At 46.3% G+C, this 20,056-nt stretch overlaps 1 protein-coding gene across 6 annotated transcripts in view; it reads right to left on the minus strand.

Moving 5' to 3' along the window:
* Positions 1 to 2,258: 2,258 nt before the first annotated feature.
* LOC129731234 (tyrosine-protein phosphatase Lar) overlaps positions 2,259 to 20,056 on the minus strand; it is a 279,571-nt gene continuing 261,773 nt past the window's right edge. For all 6 annotated transcript variants that reach the window (XM_055691068.1, XM_055691070.1, XM_055691072.1 and 3 more), the window contains one exon: positions 2,259 to 5,904. In XM_055691068.1, coding sequence (XP_055547043.1) covers positions 5,836 to 5,904 — 69 coding nt within the window. In that variant the 3' untranslated portion in view covers positions 2,259 to 5,835. The remainder of the gene's footprint in view (positions 5,905 to 20,056) is intronic.

The following is a 20,056-nucleotide window of genomic DNA, read 5'->3' on the forward strand; positions in this document are numbered from 1 at the left end:
TTTTAATTGTATCCTGTAAGACGTGTTCTACGTCAAAAAAAAAAACTTTCTACGAACAGCATTTTCCGATAAAGAAGAATGATAGGGTTCTCATTTGAAGTTATCTAAACTGTGGCCGCTTTTTGGACGCTCTGTGGAATATGTTCTCGCTAGTACATATATAAAAAGCAATGCAAGGCAATGTCAAGATTTCTACAGAGCATGTGTTTGTTTGATTCTCAAACAGATTAATATTGTGAGTAATATTATACATGGGCGCAAATAAGAAAAATTTCTAGGGGGGGCTAGTTTTCATGTATGAAATTTAAAAAAAAAAACGGAAAAAAGAGTTTTAATATGCTTATTTAATAACGCTTAAAATAGTGTCGTAACAGCAGAAAAAATCACTTCGGGATAGAATCTCCGAAGATGTACTGAATATTTTGAACACAGCGTCAACGCCAAACTCTTTCAGCAACACTGATTTGATATTGAGGAGAGCCAGGTTTGGTAAATGGCTGGGCAGTGCTTTTTAACAGCACACCCGTACTAACTGGAATAAAATAGACCCCAGTGTGGTTCAAGGCATAATGCCCTATTCCTACCTCCACGTGTTACCGACTGTGATACGAGCAACCAAGAGAAAACCGGTGAACCGGTGGGAACTTGGTCGTATGCTGACAGGAAAGGGGTAGTTGTTCTCCTTAGAGAGCAGCTTGTCTGAACCCCACAGGCTAGGGGCGGCTCAAACAGCGACTGATCCGGACCGAACGGCTGAACTATGAAATGCGGTGTTTCGCCAGCTACACCTATGGCAGCAGCCCCGTCGCGAGACTAGGCATCGCAGCCCTAGTAAGGCAGCATACTAAAATAAACATACTACGAAGAATCAAGAATTCAAAACGAACCGGAACAATAGGCAATGACCCAGCCGACGAAATAAGGACGACGATTAGAAGCTCGGTACATGTAACAGTAGATCGCTCAACGCCCCGGATGTCGACTGGATTCCGCTGGATCAGCTAGAATCCCGCCACTTCGACATCGTTGCGCTCCAGGAGCTTGGCCTGAAAGGAGAGAAGGTACGGTGAATTTGTGACCGCAAGGCACAGTACCACCAAAGCGGTGGCACAACCAATGAGCTTGGTAGCGGTTTTATAGTACTGTGCAGGATGCAGAGTCGTGTGATGAAGTGGCAGGCAATCAGCGACAGGTTGTGTTTGTTGAGAATAAAAGGCTGGTTCTACAACTACACTATTCCCAATGTGCACTGCCCTCACGAAGGAAGACCTGATGCACAAAAAGAAACGTTCTACGCACAGCTGGAGAAACATCAAGATCGTCTTTGGGGACATGAACAGAAGGAAAGACTTATATAAGTCGGTGATCGGCCCGCACAGCCTGTACACCGTGACGAACGACAACGGCCAGCTATGCACCAACTTCGCAGTTTCCCACGGGCTGGCAGTCCAAAGTCCCTTCTTTTCTCGACCAACGTACAGCAAAACAATTGACCACGTTCTCACCGACGGCCCGTTCTTCACAGACATTACATACGTACGCACCAATCACAGTGCTGATCGGACATGACTACTTCAATACAAAAAACTACAAAACTCTGATATAACCGGTAGTCCTCTTGGTGTTTTCGAACGGAAGGTGCTGTGGACTATCTACGGTGGAGTACAAACGGACGACGGATAACGGCGACAGCGCATGAACCATTAGCTACAAGCGCTGCTTGGAGAGAACCCCATTGCGCACCTGGCGAAAGACAATAGGTTGCGGTGGGCCGGTCACGTCGTAAGGATGCCGGATGACAACCCTGTGAAATCACTTCTCTTCAGCAAACCCTACCGGCAACAGAAAGTAAGGGGCGCAAGAACTGGTGAAACACAGCCCAAAACCGAGTAAAATGGCGACAACTTCTTGATACAGCACGAGTTACTACAGCTCTTGTCTGACTGGTAAGATGAGTAAGAGAGCAAGGCTTGAGAAACGATCCTGGGTGCAAAACTAGTTCTTAGCCAATGAATGACGACACCTCAATTTGTGTTGATTTTGATGCTCTGATAAGTAGTATGGAATGTATTTATATTGAATACAATCATTCTCTGGAAAATTCTAGGGGGGGCTAAACACTTTCTAGAGGGGGCTGAAGCCCCCCCGTAGTTGCGCCCATGATATTATATAATATTCATATATGGCATATTTTTGAATACAGTTATAAAAACGGAAATGAAATACTAAACTAGACGAATTAAGGAAACGCAACCAAGCTCAATTATTTTTAATGTTTATTTCACCTAATTACTTTTGACAATCAATCAATTTTTATTCTGTATTGTTCTCCTTCACTATTTTTACCCAAAAGAAAAGTGAAATTGATAGACTTTCTGTAGTTTTTGTTTTGCTATACAGTATGCAACTGAGTGACGCGCTTCCTTCAACTATACCACACTCAGATCGCTATTCTCTCTCGTTTATCCAGTCAGAGTTTTTTCTTTTGTTCTGCGCTTAACGATTGCGTTCTTGCTTTTTTGAGTTTGAGTTTATGATTTCTTCCTATACAAAGTCCAATCGGTCGCATCCATACAAAAATATTTTACGCCTAACTTTGCTCTGCAGAGTATTAAAGGTAATTGTGTTTGCTTGTCCGAAAAAATAACATCTTCTCTCTTTTCGCTTTATATTTCAACAAATAAAGTTTGTGTGTAGTGCAAAAAAACTTCACCTCTGTGGTTGTTTTCTCGGTGTTTCTATAACTTCATCCTGTAACTATTTTCTCCTGCGAGCCTCGTGCTGAGTAGATCTGTACATGTGAATTGAAATTCCATTGCTAGTATAGTTGGTTTTGTTGTGTCTGTGTTAACGGACTAAACAATCGAATAACTAATGTGAAATGTTAGAAACATAATGAATATAGGTGCACAATATAACTAATCAGTTCGAGTAACATCGTTAAGGTGTGTTCTGTGGGTAGGATTTGTAAAACAGGGGAATACCCGGTACGAAGAGAATGCAAATGAAGGGAAGATCGCTTTTCGGTTGTTGAGGAGAACAGCTGTCTGCCGAGTCTTAACGTTACTAGTAAATGAGTACGAAACACGTTTCTCGGATGGAATGATAAAACTTAATACCACTTGAATTAACGGTATGATCGTCAACGGAATATTGGGTTTAAAAAGTACAAATATTAAAATCTCTTACTAAACAATGTCTAAGATAAGGAAAAAAACAGTCCTGTTTGAAAAATCTTTATGGCCTCGTAATGTTGCTGTTTAGTTGATTAATAGCTGCGCTAGTTAACAATATAGTATGTGTGTGTCTGTTTGTGGGAAGAAAGTTACAACTTACATAACTTAATCGAGTGATGAGAGCGACAGGGTTAGGAAGATTGTGGTGAGAGAAAATTTGCGCGGTCATTTTCAACGAGTCTAAGCATTTTTACTGCGCACACACAACCTAAAATATTTATCAGCATTCACGTATATTACTGTGGTAAAAAGTTTCTCTGTCTTTAACGTCTTCAACTCAAATCCCACTCAATATATAGTATACTTAAAGATTAATATTACTTGCCACTAATTGTTTGCTACGTGCATATCGAATATAGTTCGGTTGTTGCCCTTGCTTAATATTACACATTTCCAGTACAAACTAATCGCTTGGTGATTATTAATTAATCAATATAGTGATGACACATTTGCGGGCATTAAATTACTAACACAATCAAGTTTACCACGTTTATTGGTGTTGCATAGAACTAAATGCTTCATGGCGTGCATTTGAACAACTATTGTATTGGTGCTTCACTATGGCGTTGAATTTGACAAATTTTTATTTTTCTCTCTTTGCAAGATGCCGTAATACTTCCAAAAGCTGCTACAGATTCACCTTGCGATCGCCTCTGCTATTTCAAATCTATTGCCTTACGTTGCGTGTGGATTAGAAAGATAAGCATAACATCGTAGGGATCTTCTATGAAAATGTGAAAGGAAAAATTTATACAGTCGCAGAGCAACTTTGAGCGGTGGTGCTTCAACCTAGGAGAGACCTATTGTACTCGTTGTAGTTAATCTTGCTTCGGTCCGGCGTGTTTGCCTGATATGAATGTTTATAGATCATCACACGTTAAAAAAAAAGTAACCTGTATGTTCCGACTCAGACGCTTTTGTAAAACTGTTTCAATATATATCTGGACGTAGCTTTACCACCAATGAATTTTCACGGACATGCACTTAGCTAACATTTTCTAGGGCCTGTGGTTGTATGCTGCCTAATTGGATCTATGACGCTTACGAAAAAGTTTCTACGATGGTATCAAGTATATGATGCACTATACGTTGCGATTAAGTATAACTTATTACGTCCAAAGTTAACCTAAATCGAAGGAGAGCAAAAAAGCAACGGAACGGTCGCACGGCTACTTAACTAAACACGAATGCTGTAAAACGGTTGATTGTGATGCACAGCTCTGGTGCGCTTTTTTGTTGGCTTACGTATAGCCACCTTTCGTGTGTAGTATAAACCTAAACTATATAGCTGTTTACAAGTCTACGTCGTGATATTAATGGTTTGTTACTGTTGCTCTACGGCATTTAAATTCACCTATATATCTTAATCAAGCTGCTTCTTTCAGAGATTCGTTCTATTATATTTTGCACATCATTCAAACAGGTCAACTTGTCTAATATATCTGGTTTTCTTTTCTTTATTAGCATATACATATTTTTTCGATACCTATGAAGTACTGCTCTTTCAAACTTTCTACAATTAGTGTTTTACAATTTACAATATCAGTCTGATGAATTTTAACTCACTTTGCTGCTTCAATAGAACGAAACACTAGACGCAACGATGCAATACGTCCGTTGCGTCCTTAACTTCGTGCGACGTGTTGCTCCTTATAAAAATAGGTGACTTGCCATCAACTTAACGCACACATCTTCACCATAACGCACAGTAGCTTAAATGTAAAGCGCTTTCTTCTGTTCGTCCGGTTTATACAAAAGCTGATGCTTTTTTTGTCGTAATAATTCAAAGTTTGGCCGTCCCTTCTGTTTTTTTTTTTGCTGTTCTTATCCACTTTCGTTAAGTAATTAGTAACTTTATATCCTGAAAAATTGTTTACAATGTTTGTTCGGTTAGAATTTATCTAAAAGTCCTGACTCTACGTCTCTGGTATTCATTTATCGATTCGCTATAGATTTCATTCTAACTATGGTTGTTTGGTTTGGTTTTTGTTAGGATCGTTTAACGACAAATTTTGCTCTAGTTTAATTTAAAATACATTAGATCGCGATCGAAAAGAGTGTGTTTCTTTAATGCTAGTAATTTTGATTGACCAAATAGATGATGCCGGTAGAATGAGATGACCATTCGATAGTTGAGTTGCACTCAGTGCTTGATGATGATGATTGATATCGACGGTGCAGTCACCGTTGTGTAAAAAAAGTCTTCTCTAGAGAGCTTTATTTAGAATTACCACCATTTCATCCGTTTATTAACTTACGCTAACGGATTGCGTATCCAGCGAACTATTATTGTTGATGATGCATGGTTTTTCCAGCGAAATGCTACTTTCTCCTTATGGACTGAATAGTATTGAACGTTGCTCTAATATTTGAAATGTATGCTTATGTGATGATGATGGGCAATGAATTGCATGCCTGATGTTCCATCGTTACTGGAATGATTTTCTCACTTATGTCGTACACTACAATTGTCTCTGAACTACTGGCGATTGTTCCATCTTTTCACGATTTAGGTATCAATGTGCTATCATATATTGCATCCTGTGGCTGGTTTTGTTTTATCTTTTAAATTTTTGCTTTGTGCTTCCTCTGCCTAGATTTAGTTGGCGTAATGATCAAACGAACCCAGATATTCGAGCGCGGCTCGGTAGCAGAACTGGTACTGATCCTGTGTTTGTGGGAAAGAGAAAGAAAAAACGTTTAGTATACTTAAATTAGATGTATTTGTTCTTTTGACAAAAAATATATGCCATCCTTTTTCGGTATTGAAATAACTCTAATTTTCCAGCCTCAACTTTTGCGAAATAGTTTATGTTAAAAAAAAAATTTAATTCATAAGAGTGCCACAGTTTTAGGCAACTAAATTTTCTATCAGAAACACATAATTTGAAAGTAATTTTTGAAAAACACTTTTTGTTTAAAAAATGAGTTTTATTTTTGACGTAGTATTACGTCTTGTGGCAACATAGGGGTGAACATTAAAAAACTGAAAACATCGAGAGCGCAATGAAATTGTCCACTTTCAAATACTTGAAATTTAGCAAGTTACCACGGATTCACATCATTCTTCTAGCAGCCGATTGGAAAATTAGCAGTGCATCCACCAAAATGCAGAAAATTATGATTAGGTGACGCTAACTATTGTACTATTGAAACTATTGTACAACCATTGAAAAACGTGTAGCTTGGTAAACGCATGTTTTGACCAATCAAAGCAAATGACAGGTCTAAATCGAACTAATCAACCAATCACTACGTTTCTTTCCAAGCACAGCCGATACTAAAGTATACAACCCATTTAACTGTGTTAACGATTTGTTGTTATTTTGTTCTCTAGAGTGTTCAACGACACGCTCGCCGGAAGTATAACTCCCAGTATTCACGTATAAAAGCTAGCATGCAGAAATTTAGTCTTCATTGTATTCAGTCACTACAGCAAGAGGCGGGTTTACTGGAAACTAGTTTAACTCGGAGCAAGCATGACACCCACCGGTGATTCGATCGCAGACACACAGCACGGTCCAACAGAGGTTACACTGCACAGCATTACTGAACATGTCCAGACATGTTAGTGATCCTGTCCAGATCTAGCGCGTTCGCTTTCATCCGTTTGTTTACTTGTTTGCAAAACTTAAAGTTTGATATGTCGCAAGCAAGGTTTCACTACCGTTTTCAATCTAGCCTGTGTCTCTGAAAGGGTACTTACCCCACGGTTCCCCTCGATAAATGCAGAACAACGGAAAATTTTGAAATGTCCCCTACTGCCCCGAAAACTATGATAAATTTTTGATCTTTTGAAAAAGGTTCGATCAAAATCGGTTCAGATCTTGCGGAATGGCAGGTAAAAGAATTTTCATTTTTTCGGCTCCGGAGGGGTCGGGTACGCAAGTGTTAATATTGACGACAATGCTATCATTGCCGCTGCTAGTAAATTGAAACATACAGTGGTACACAAAATGATTGAGACAGGTAAAATTTTGTCAATTTTTAAATGTCAGAACTCAACGAAAATGAATCAATTTTGATGAAACCGGTTTCATTTTACTGAAAAACTATTCTTGTTTCCAAAAATTACTAGGGAATTTGACGGGACCAACGAACACCGAAAATGTTCCAGATTTTAGTAGTGTGTGTCAAAATGTAAATTCTTGAAACGCGTAAAACTTTTTATGACATCTTGATTCGTTTAGTTTTCTATGTTTCCAATAAACTAGAACTCATTCCGAGTTTATTGGTACCCGAATGTTGAAAATCCGTCGAGGAACCTTCGAGATATGAATAAATCAACATCACTCGATAAAATGTCCCTGCCTCACGTTCGCTGATGACTTGAAGCTGTTCAATGAAATCAAAAACGTCGAAGACGCCACTCGTCTTTAACAACAGCTCAACTTGTTTGCACGCTGATGTAAGTTGAATTGCATGATACTAAACCCCGACAAATGCTCTGTGATAACGTTTACCAGGAAGCATCGCCCGCCACACTTCGATTATACGTTGGATGGGTCTTCAAAATAGAGAGGCGAACACGTCAAGGATCTTGGAGTTCTCCTTGATTCCAAACTACATATATCGATTATTGTTGCTAAAGCCTCTAGGCAACTGGGAAGGATTTATCGCTTGACGCGGGACTTTTGAAATATACAATAAACGAGGCCGAGTTTAAAGCTACGCTATCCATACGCGTTGAGGATTGGATGCATTTCAGGAAACTGGAGTTAGCGCACCATAAGACGGAGGTCATCGTAGTGAACAACCGTAAATCGGAACAAGAGGCGTCGTTTGGTGCTGGTGGATGACCTATTGTCTCAAAGCGATCATTGAAGCTTTTGGACGACGACAAGCTCAAGTTTGGGAGCTATTTCGACTATGCGTGTAGGAAAGGCGATATATAGCAGCAGGTACAAGCTATTTGCTAGCGTGGTAACGCCCATACTCAGTTATGGCGGGCCTGCTTTTACCCATGCTGAGCAACCTTAAGCTGCACCGCCGTTAAAGCATTACTTCAGGAAGAGGGCCAGTCGTGCTTTTTAGCACTTACCTCTACGGGTAGCAGAGCAACCTATTCAGGCATGTCGATGGTTTCCCGTCGATTGGTGCCTTGCAAAATATTAACGATCTGTTATGCAGCCTTGATGATCGCACTTCAGATTTCCCTATTCTCGCACATCCTACGCACAATATTCTCTGGCGTGGTGTGCGTCCCACTTATTGCCAGCATTTCGTACCTTATCCGCTCGAAACGCGGACATGTGAAGAACACATGCTCTGTGTTTTCTTCCGCACCCGTACATGCAGGACACATAGGGGACTCGGCGTACCCGAACCTATGCAGGTACTGCCTAAAGCAGCCATGGCCTGACAGGATCTGTGTCAGATGGAAGGTTACTTCCCCATGGCGCCTATTAATCCAGCATCTAACTCTGGAATGAGTCGGTGTGTCCATCTACCTTTTGTAGCGTTGGACCACTCCCGCTGCCACCTAGCCATTGGAGATGACCGTATGGTGTTGCGTATACCCCTCGTGTCGCGTTGGTCGAAGCACTCTACATCCTCTTTGACGATGATGCTGATGGGCATCATGCCAGCCAAGGCACAAACCGTCTCGTACGGCACTGTTTGGTATGCGCACGCGACCCTTAGGCACGTTAGACTGTACGTACTCTCGAGTTTGCCACGATGGCACAAGGTACCAAAAACCTTGGACCACACTGGCCCTCCATTCCTGAGTATGGACGTCGTCACGCTAGCAGGGACTTTGCGCCTGCTGCTACGGACCGCCGAGCTGTTTGCCATCATGCGAGATAGCGCCGCTACAGCCATGGAAGCTTTCATGCAGGTATAATCGACGTGGCTCCCGAGTGTGAGCTTGTCGTCGATCATAACCCCCAGAAGCTTCAAGGAGCGTTTTGAGGCTATAGTGCATGCACCAGCACTGATCGATGCCTCCTGCTCCGACTTTCTGTTATTTACAACAATAACCTCTGTCTTATGGTGCGCTAGCTCCAGTTTCCTGGAGAGCTTCCAGTCTTCCACTACGCGTATGGATAGCGCGGCCTCTCTAATTGACTCGCCATAGACCTCAAGAGTTATATCGTCGGCGAAGCCCACAATCACCACCCCTGGAGGGAGTGTTAGTTTTAACACGTCGTCATACATGGCATTCCACAATACCGGACCCAGGATGAAACCTTGCCGTACACACGTACAGTAGTTACCCAGAATCTTGTACAACGGCTCTGTAGCGCTAAGCCTATGGAGTCCCAGCTGGCACTGTTGAAAGCGTTCTTCACGTCGAGCATGACGATCGCACAATAACGAATGCCCTCCTTTTACGTTGGATTGCAACCTCCACCGTTCTAGTGACGGAGAGGATTGCATCCACCGTGGACCTATATTTTCGAAAACCGAACTGGTTGCGGGATAGACCGTTCTCACCTTCTGTATATTTCACCAGTCTATTGAGGATTACCCTCTCAAGCACCTTGCCCGCCGTGTCCAGCAGGCAGATAGGTCTGTATGCCGATGGGTCACCTGGTGGTTTCCCGACCTTCGGCTACAGCACCAGCCTCTGGCGCTTCCACGCGTCCGGGAAGAGGCAGTCGTCAAGGCATTTCTGCATGACCACCTTGAACAACCCGGGGGCTTCTTTAATGGCCGTCTTGGTGGCCAAGTTCGGGATTCCATCTGGTCCCGGTGCCTTGCCTATCTTTAGGGAGTTTGCGATCTCGATCAATTCATCTTCTGTCACCCATACCGCGTCGTCTGCCTCTGCACGACTGCCGTCACTCACGGTTGGTGGTGACTCGTCAGCCGGAGGCCAGGGACTTGGTTCGTGGCTTGGGAAGAGGCCCTGAATGATTTTTTCTAGCATCGCCGGTGATTGTTCAGCCGGGGCTAGCGCACCTCTAGTATCTCTTTCCTGTCCGAACGCGCGCGTTGCATCCTCCGTTTTGCATGGAGGCATGCACTACGTAGGCCGGCTATCGTTTCGCTCCACCAGTATGTCGGTGGTCTACCCTCCCTAGGCGGACGAGACCTACACATCGTGGCGTCGCACGCCCATGACAACATCGAATTTAGATGGTCCGCAGCCGGGTTTGCTTCACCCTCTTCGTGCTTCCATCTAAAGGCCTGCCTAAAAACATCTGCATCGAAATGCAATGTTTTCCAACCGTAGAAGGATGGAATATTGGCCCTACTCGCTGCTTGCTTCCGCACGCCTACCTCATAGCGGACCGATTGGTGATCGCTATTTGTGCAGCTGTCGTTTACCCTCCAGTTCGTGATCAGTCCCGGGCTGCAGAACGTCACCTCGATAATCGATTCCGCACCGTTCCTGCTGTAGGTGCATTTCGTGCCAACGTTAGCCAAGTCTAAGTTGAGCTTTGCCAAAGCTTCCAACAAGATCTGGCACCTCCGGTTTGTACAGCGAATTCCCCACTCGACAGTCCAAGCGTTGAAGCCACCCGCAACCACCAACGGCCATAGGTCCGTCAGTTCCACGGTTGCTTGATCGACCATCTGTGCGAACATTTCAGTAGACCAACTTGGCGGAGCATAGCAACTGCATCAGAATACTCCATCCACATCTACCCCTCTCTGGAGGTCGACACAATCTCCTGAACCGGGAAACTGCCTGTCGTGCTTATGGCCGTCTTCCCAGACTTGTCCGATACCCAGTTACCGTTTCCGGTTGGGATGCGGTAGGGTTCCGAGAGGATGGCCCCGTCCGACAACGACTCAGCAGCTGCTTGGTGTAGCAACTGCTGCGCCGCATAGCAGTGGTTCAGGTTTAATTGCATCACCCTCAAGCCTGCGGTTTAGTAGCCGGCCGTGCCACCGGACACTTGTGGCCTCCCAAGGCGTGTTTGGCGTCCCGTTAACCGGTGCATACCAAACACTTGGGAGGTGCGCCGGAGTCCCGTACTTCATGGCCTGCGCCACCGCAGTGGCTGCATAAATTGGACCTGTAGGGCCCTTTGCACGAGCATGATTTATGCCCCAGCTCAAAGCACCTGAAGCAAACGTCAGGCTGCTGGAAGATGCCCAGGGGGCAGACCGACCAACCCACCTTCAACGTGGCCTTCTTTAGGACCTTGTTACCCTCCGCTAGTGGAAGCTTTATGGTAGCAACCTGGGTCCCGGCCGGGCCCCTGCGGAGACGAACTGCCTCCGCGGTCACTACCACTCCACACTCTCGCTCAAAGGCTTGTGCTATGTCGCACCCTTCGCTGATCTCATCCAGGTTTTTAAGCTTGAGAGTCACTTATGGGGTGAGGGCTCGGATTTGAACCTCCTCGCCTAGCACTTCTTAGGCCGCCTTTTTATAGGCACCACCTTTACCGGCCTTTACCGGCATCAGCCAGTCTTGGTGAAGACCGTGCGATGCCCCGCCTGGTGAACGGGTTTAGTAGCTTGTCCGCCCCTTCCGCTACCTTCGCATCCTCGTCGTTTTGAAACTTAAACATTCTGGTTAATGGGGTCCCCCTGCCAGCCGCTATCCTTGGTCATGGTGGAGTGGTCGCCTATCTGGTCCCATGGTGGCCTATGCCGGAGCAGTGAGGTCATGGCTAGTGAAGGTCGTCATAGCCCCTCATGAGCAACTATGACGCCTCCCGACCGGCGTAAGTCAGAAAAGGGCATCTGATCCCACTCCTGCCTGATTCCCATCAGGCAATGACCGCGGAACGTACTGGAAGGCCTGCCAGGTTTTACGGGACGGAGACCCCTGCGACCGTATGCCACTTCGTCGTTTCAAGCCGTTGTCACACGACTTTACTAAGGGAGCTCGGTGCAGGTGCCAGCCCAACGTCGTGGTATAAAACCGTATTATCTCAAAAACCCAAAACACAGTGACCAGTACACCATAATTGGAACCTTACTGGTATCTGCCCCAATAGGCGGGTTAGTGCATTTGGGTGATGGGAGCGGCACTATGCGCTCCGTCAAAGCTGCTTACGGGTGGCCGTGGCTTTTACGGGGAATCGACTGCCCAATGCCCGAAACCCCATCACTCCCTAGGAAAGCTCCCGCTGCCGGTCCGAGACTAATTGATGCTATCACACACCTATCGGTGGTCACACAACGCGTGCATGGCATCGACGGTCGCCAGGCGTCGACCCGTGGGGGCCTGCAGCTCGGCCAAAGGTATGGCAGGCCTGTGTGGTCGAAAACGTTAAACTGTAGTTACTTACAGAATCACATGCTTAAGGCTTTTTTTTTGTGTAAAATTTAGTTTATTTTTAGTTTTGTTTATAAATAATGTATCAAATAATATAAAATAATTAGCTATTGAGATCCAAAATAAATTCTAATTCACCTACATCGATCACGGCATTACCATTTGAATTAATGAAATTGATATAGTTAATTAACAATTTTAGTATTTCGTTCCTTCTAGTAACTGCTATGTTCCCCAATGTTGGTCGCAGTAGATCGTCGAAAGATGGCCTGTACCACCCTCCAAACAAGGTCGTCATTCTACGTTGTACGAACGCCCACGCTGCTCTTACTCGAGTACACTCGGCGAATTTGTGTTGCATTGTTTCGATGCTTAACATACAGTGCTGGCAGTTAGGATCGTTTGCCCGCCCGATCACATGCAACAGACGGCGATGTTCCGTCTTCTCATTAACCAGCAGATAGAGGTCACTTCGATATTGTGATGAAAGTCCGCCGGAAAAAATGTTTGTCCATATTCTCCGCCAGTTTGTGTTAGGTCGATTTTGTTCAACCCTAGGTAGATCAGTTTGATCTAGGTAGAAGTGATGAATTTGATCACTGGAGGGTTTTGTTGGATCTGTTGTGGAAGCAATGGAATCTGCTGGGAAAGGATTTTGAGGCAAGGCAGGTCCGCCGGAGGAGGAATATTTTGGGTCAATAGGGAAAAATAGTAGGGGAGATAAGTAATGTCTTTTAAATGGCGATTGATCAGCAGCGCTTTGCACTGATCGCCGGTAGCTGAAGTTTCAAGCCACCATGCTCTCTGTTGCGCGCCAACTGATGCATCGGGACTCGTGCTGGTAGCCCACGAAACAAAAAAGTCCCCATTGTCGCTGTCAGCTTTGCTGTGTGCGCACATTGTGGTGGAATCACCGACGAAAGGTACCACACCTTCGACGCATCCAATCCGTGAGCGACGACAGCCGTGTCGAGGCAGGGGAGGAGGCAAGGGTTACGAATGAGGAACTCATCGTGATCGCCAAATCCCTAAAGGTGAGCAAGGCACCGAGACCGGATGGTATCCCTAACCTGGCGATCAGGCTGGCGATAAAAACGGCCCCCGGGCTGTTCAGGGCAGTCATGCAGAGGTGCCTGGATGACTGTCTCTTTCCGGACAGGTGGAAGCGGCAGAGACTGGTCTTATTGCCGAAGGCTGGGAAACCGCCAGGGGACCCATCGGCATATAGGCCTATCTGCCTGCTGGACACCGTGGGCAAGGTGCTTGAGAGGATCATCCTCAACAGACTGGTGAGGTACACGGAGGGTGTACACGGTCTGGCAAGTAACCAGTTCGGCTTCCGGAAGGGCAGGTCCACTGGGGCAGGGCAGGTCGAGTTGACGGCCGCGCACTGTATACGCAAGGTCGAGGACTGGATGCGCTCCAGGAAACTGGAGCTCGCGCATCATAAGACGGAGGTCACGGTTGTGAACAACCGTAAATCGGAGCAACAGGCGGTGGTCAGAGTCGGAGACTGCACCATCACCTCGAAGCGATCCCTGAAGCTCTTGGGGGTTATGGTGGACGACAAGCTCACGTTCGGGAGTCACGTCGACTATGCCTGTAAGAGGGCCTCATCGGCTATTGCAGCACTATCTCGTATGATGTCCAATAGCTCAGCGGTTTATGGCAGCAAGCGAAGACTTCTTGCCAGCGTGGTTTCGTCCATACTTAGGTATGGTGGGCCAGTGTGGTCCAGAGCGCTAGGTACTAACAGTTACCGTGGTAAACTGGAAAGTACCTACAGGCTCATGTGCCTGAGAGTTGCGAGTGCGTATCGTACGGTGTCATACGATGCAATCTGTGTCTTGTCCGGCATGATGCCTATCAGCATCGCCATCAAGGAGGACAGAGAGTGTTTCGACCATCGTGACACAAGGGGCATACGAGGTACCAGAAGGTCATTCTCGATGCTCCGCTGGCAGCGGGAATGGTCCAACTCCACAAAGGGCAGATGGACGCACCGACTCATACCGGAGATATCCGGCTGGGTCGGGAGACGACATGGTGAAGTGAACTTCCACCTGACACAAATCCTGTCAGGCCATGGTTGTTTCAGGCAATATCTGCACAGGTTCGGACACGCGGTGTCCCCCATGTGTCCCGAGTGCGTGGAGGAGGAGGAGACTGCTGAGCATGTCTTCTTCGTATGCCCCCGTTTCGCAAGAGCGAGGAGCAACATGATGGCTGTGAGCGGGCCTGGCACTAGTCCGGAGGATGTGCGACGACCCGGACATCTGGAACGCGGTCTGTGCGGCCGCCTCTCAGATTGTTCTGGAGCTGCAACGTGTGTGGCGGGTCAACCACCAACACGCCAGTGGTAGCTAATTACCAGTCTCCAGGTAGTTAGCTAGGAGGTTATAAGAGTAAAGAGGGTGCACCACGCACAAAAGCCACTCCCCGACGTAATACTTAACCGTCGTTCCGGGAAGACCAGGGCTGGAGACTGGAGGGGTTTTAGTGGGTCGGGACAGGGATCAGTAGGTGTCTGGGCGAGTGTAACTACCCCAGTATCTCTCCCCTAGTCTCATCCCCACACCCTGAGTTCTCTTCTCAGGTGTCTGTTTGCAGATTTCCCCGCCACCTTTTAAAAAAAAAAAAAAACACCTTCGACGTGATAAATGTATTCAGTAGAATTACCTTCTGTTGCAGGTTTAGTGTTCGCATGCTGTGCAGCCATAATAGTTGGGATATTCTGGACACTAAAGCATCCCAGTTTAGTTTCACCATGCTTCGCACTGAGTTTGCAAAAATTACACCTAACACTTTCACGGTGTCATTTGTCTGCAGTCCCGGTACCGTCAGTGGGTTCCCATTGATAAATCCAATGTCGATTGCCACCGTTTTCTGCCGATTCAGCTTTGCTCCGGAAACTATCTCGAAATCGTGAAACAGCTGATACAGCCGTTCTATTGTCCGTGTGGATGTAGCAATAACCGTGACGTCATCTGCATACGCAACGCAGAGATCTCCCCCACAGACACGCTCCGATCCCGTGAGCAGTGGATGGAGATAGAGAACAAATAACAGCATAGACATTGGGTCTCCTTGCCGTACGGAACGCTCAATTCGAAACGGTTGTGTTAGGTGCCCATTGACTAACAGGCGAGAGGACGAGGCAGCAGCAATGCGGGAGAGCCATCCGACGAAGTCCTGGTTGAGCCCCAGGGAGAGAAGAGTACGATGCAGGAACTCATGAGAGACCCGATCGAAAGCGTGGTCGAGATCGAACGAAATCATCTTACCTCTTTGCTTCCTCGCGATCAGCTGGGCCATGCGATCTTTAAGAGAAAGCGTCGCTTGGAAGATGGAGCGGTCGGCGTTTGCACACTTTTGCGCGTCGCTCAGCACTCGGTGTGTCCGGAGTATGTGTTCCAGTCGGGTCTTCATCACACGGGCGAGAATCTTATAGTCCACGTTGAGCAGGCTTATCGGACGGTACGCTCTCGCTGTCCCATCACCACCACGCTTTTTAACCAGCACAATGGTATCATCTGCGAATTCTGACGGCAACTCATTCGTCATAGCTTCGTTGATAACGAAATAGAGCTCCCTGTATATGACGTTAAACGTTCGTAAGTAGAACTCTACCGGCAGCCCATCGATGCCTGGTAATTTCCGTTTCTGCGACGTTCGGATCGCATTTTTTATTTCTCCGACTGTAATCTCTGCCATTAGAGCAGCGTTGTCTGCGTCGCCCTCGGGTATCGCTCTGTCGGTATCAAAATTTTCCCTTCCTGCCTGTCTCGCTTCTCCAGTCGCATACAACTCACGAAAGTATTGGTGCATGTAATGTTCGATCTGCTGGGATCCTTCGATTTGTTCGCCACGCTCATTTTGCAGCTGTGTGATTGTAGTTTTTTTCCGACGTCTGTCCCCCAGCTGGAAAGTGGAAATGCTCTCACCGGCAACAAATGTTTCGTTTATACGAATGAAATTTTGTGCAAAGCGGCGCTGTAGAGTGAGCATTTGTGCTTTTATGCGGTTGATGGTTACCAACATAATTGGGTTTTGGAAATATCCGTCGTATGCGCGCCTCAGTTGGGCGTAAAGCCGTTGGTGTTCAGCATTAAATAAACGGAATTCTTCACTGGATTTCCAGCGGAAAAAGGTTTTTATTTTTGGCTTCGCGTATGATATCCACCACGCCAGCCAACTGGGAAAATTTCTCCGTTGCCGGGTCCAAAACTGCCATCGAGTTTGGAAATCACTGATGTTTTCGGTTGTCAAGAGGTGCGGACGAAAGGACCAGAAGCCACGCCCCTGTTCACGGCCCAGGTGTGGAAAACAGATACGCGCTGTGAGGGCTTTGTGGTCTGAGAAAGAACAGACATGCGTGGCAGCACTGCGCAGCTGTTCGCATAAGCCAGTGCTCACGTATATGCGATCCAGTCTGGATGCTGCGTTGTGTGTGACATAAGTAGGAGCGGGTGTTGCGGGGTACAGTTTCAGCCACACATCGTGCAGTTGGAGTTGCTGTACGGTCGCCTGAAGAGCGGGGCTTGTGTTTGCACTCGTAGAATCGCTCGAACGAAGCACGCAGTTGAAGTCGCCGGCGAGGATGACGTGTGGCGTGTTGTGACGAAGGTAGTAGGCGATCGAGGTGTTGAAGAATCTCTCCCTTTCTGTACGAACAGCTGTACCCGAAGGAGCGTATACATTGCAGAGAGTCGTGTTTTACACTCGCAGAGCAGTGAGGCGGCCATCCAGACTCTTCTCCACATGTGAGAAGTTTATGTGGTCCTTCAGCGCAATTGCCGTTCCCCGTCTTGCCTGATCCACATTGCAGATCACGTTAAAACCGGGTAGGGAGAGTTGTTCGTTCTCCACCTCTTGAAGAAAAACGATGTCAAGATCTAGCGTTCGTACGAAATTCCGAAGCGCATCGATCTTCGTTGCGTTCGTAATGTTGTTGATATTGATGGAAGCGAGGTTGTAACTGGAGAACTCAGTCATTACGATAAAATAATACTTCCATCTCTCGAGTCGTCGTCGTCGCCTACGCGAGGTTTTTTACCTATAGCCCGAGTGCGAAGCTGCCTTCTAGAGCTGGACGAACCAACGGACGAGTCAGTTTCACTTCCATCAGTCTTATCTCCATAAGTCTTACGTATGACTCCCCCACCAGCGTGAGTTTGTTGACCTGTGGGAGAAGTCAACGAACCGCCGGTTGGCGAATGAGATGAGTTCGTAGTCGCGGCTAACGGGGGAAAGTTTTGTTCAGTTAGGATTGGTGGCTGCACCACTTTCTGTTGATGGCGGTGGGGAATTTGTTTCGGAGGCGGCATTGATTCTGACGGCGACGAGTTTATGGAGGTTGGTTTAGTGCCAGGCGGTGTTTGGTTTGGATTCGGGTTTGTGAGTTTCGCTGCTGGAGCGAGTTGCTTCGTTTTTTGCAAAGCGATGGAGGCTGGACTCATTATTTTTGCGGCATCAGCGTAGGACTTCTGCACGAGTAGTTTTTTATTTTGCACACAAGTAGCTCCAATATGGATGTACTCGCGGCAGTGTCGACACGTCTGACGTTGTCCATAGTACGCGACTTGCGTCATTTCCCCGTCTATGGTCACCCACGATTCAATATTTCGTTTTACAATCATTTTTGCAACTCGAATACCCGTCGATATACCAGGAAAGTCGACATCGGCACCGTATTGCTGTTCTCGTATCGCGATGACATCACCGTATCTGTTCAAAAATTCAGCAATTTACTGGTCCGTCACATCTTCCGACAAGTCGTAAAGTCTCACTTCCACTGCTCCGTCCTCTAGGGTGATCCTCAGTGGGTATTTTTTACCATCGACCGAAATCTCGTGTTTGTTGTCGTGTTCTTCGCATACACGCTGCGCCAGTGCTAGATCCACGACTTTCACAAAGGAGGCACCAAGGGCTCTACTGTTCTGAATTCTTAACACTTCACCTTGTTTCAGACCCAATACGGTCGCACAGAAACTGTGTATTTTGGCATTGTCCGGCTTTTTCGGCACGTTTGAGAAATCTATGCGAAAGGTATTCTCTCGACGGCCCATCGCAAAGTCGTTTGGACGCACAGCGACACTGAACGGCTCCACGATGAGCAGGAAGAGAGATAGAAAAGATACAGTTTACACTGCTATCGATAGCTTGCGTTCGACTTTCACAGCACGGTAGCGAAAACGCGTGTGTTCAGTACGGAAGTTGTACGCTCACTATGGCTCACATGCGTGTATCGAACCTTGTCATACGAGTATGCGTCCGGGCTGGAATGATGCTAGAAACAGGATTTAAAGTGCTTCGATGGCCCGGTGTCAGCGGGGATGGTCCCATTTTACCAAAGGCGCACAGGCGCGTAGTGAAATTTTGACAGTGTGGATGTGTGAAGACGAGGGCACCTGAAGAGAAGTTAGCGCCGATGCTTCCCAGATCGTTCTCAAGTTGCAAGGCAACAATCGACCGATCAACTATCGAAACACTAGTGAAAGCTAACTGCCCGCCTTCAGGGAGTTAGATGAACAAGGAGGTACATTAAGCACACTCGCCGCTCTCCGACGCAATGCCCAATGATAGTACCAGGGAGAAAAAGGGTTCAAGACTAGTGAGCGAAACGTAGGGCGCTAAGAAACTATTTTCTACTCATTGCAGATTGCTGTTTGCATGACCTGTAGAATGATTCTCGTTCTGTTGTTATCTCGACAGCTTTTCTGAATTTTATTTGCTGCGTTGTCCATGATAGCTAGCAGATAGACAACAGAATATAGCAACACGCGCGTGTGACAGAAAATTTTAAACTGCTTCACTATTAAATGATTTTGGGGTACTTAGAAGCGCCATCCGTGTTGTCACAATAGGGGAACCCCCTGTTAATTTATTCATCTAACGATATCCCCGAGTTGCATTAAAGTGCCAGGTTTTTTTTCCTGTATGGGCAGGTGATTCTGTATTACTTATAACTACAGTCATCCCAGTATTATGGGCCAACCAGTATTATGGGTCAATACACTTTGTATTGGTTTCTAGCGTATGTAAATAACTTGTAATCGTCAAATTTAAGTTGAGTGAATGTTGTTCATGTTCACTAAACCTTTATTAGACTATTTAAAGTTATTGAAATAGGTTAGAAACCAATACAAAGTGTAGACTGGCCCATAATACTGGGATGACTGTAAATGGCATAATAACAGATTTCTAATTTAAACTAGCTCAATAATAAAAATATTTGTATTAGCATTTAGTTAAAAACAACTCTTTGGCGCAACTTTTCTCCAATCGCTTGGAATAAATGCAGGGGCCATCCTCTTTTTTCGAATTCCCTCATTCTATCTTCTACACCGCGTCACCTGGTCTTTGCGTTAGTCCTCTCCGTAGCTGTGTGAGACTTACTTGCTTACTTACTTTAGCAGCCTAGAGTCGTGGTGGCTCGTGCCGTATCAAGAATTTTCCTCCATACTCGCAGATCCGCTTCATCCTGGTCAAGCCATCTAGCACGTTGGGCACCTCTATTCCTGGTGCCGGTGGGGTCCTTGAAGAGAATCGATTTTACCGCACTGTCGTCCGGCATCCTCGCGACATGCCCGGCTCATCGTAGCCTCCCGACCTTTGTCAGGTGCACAATGGGAGT

The sequence above is a fragment of the Wyeomyia smithii genome, chromosome 3, assembly GCF_029784165.1.
Source record: "Wyeomyia smithii strain HCP4-BCI-WySm-NY-G18 chromosome 3, ASM2978416v1, whole genome shotgun sequence".
NCBI lineage: Eukaryota > Metazoa > Arthropoda > Insecta > Diptera > Culicidae > Wyeomyia > Wyeomyia smithii.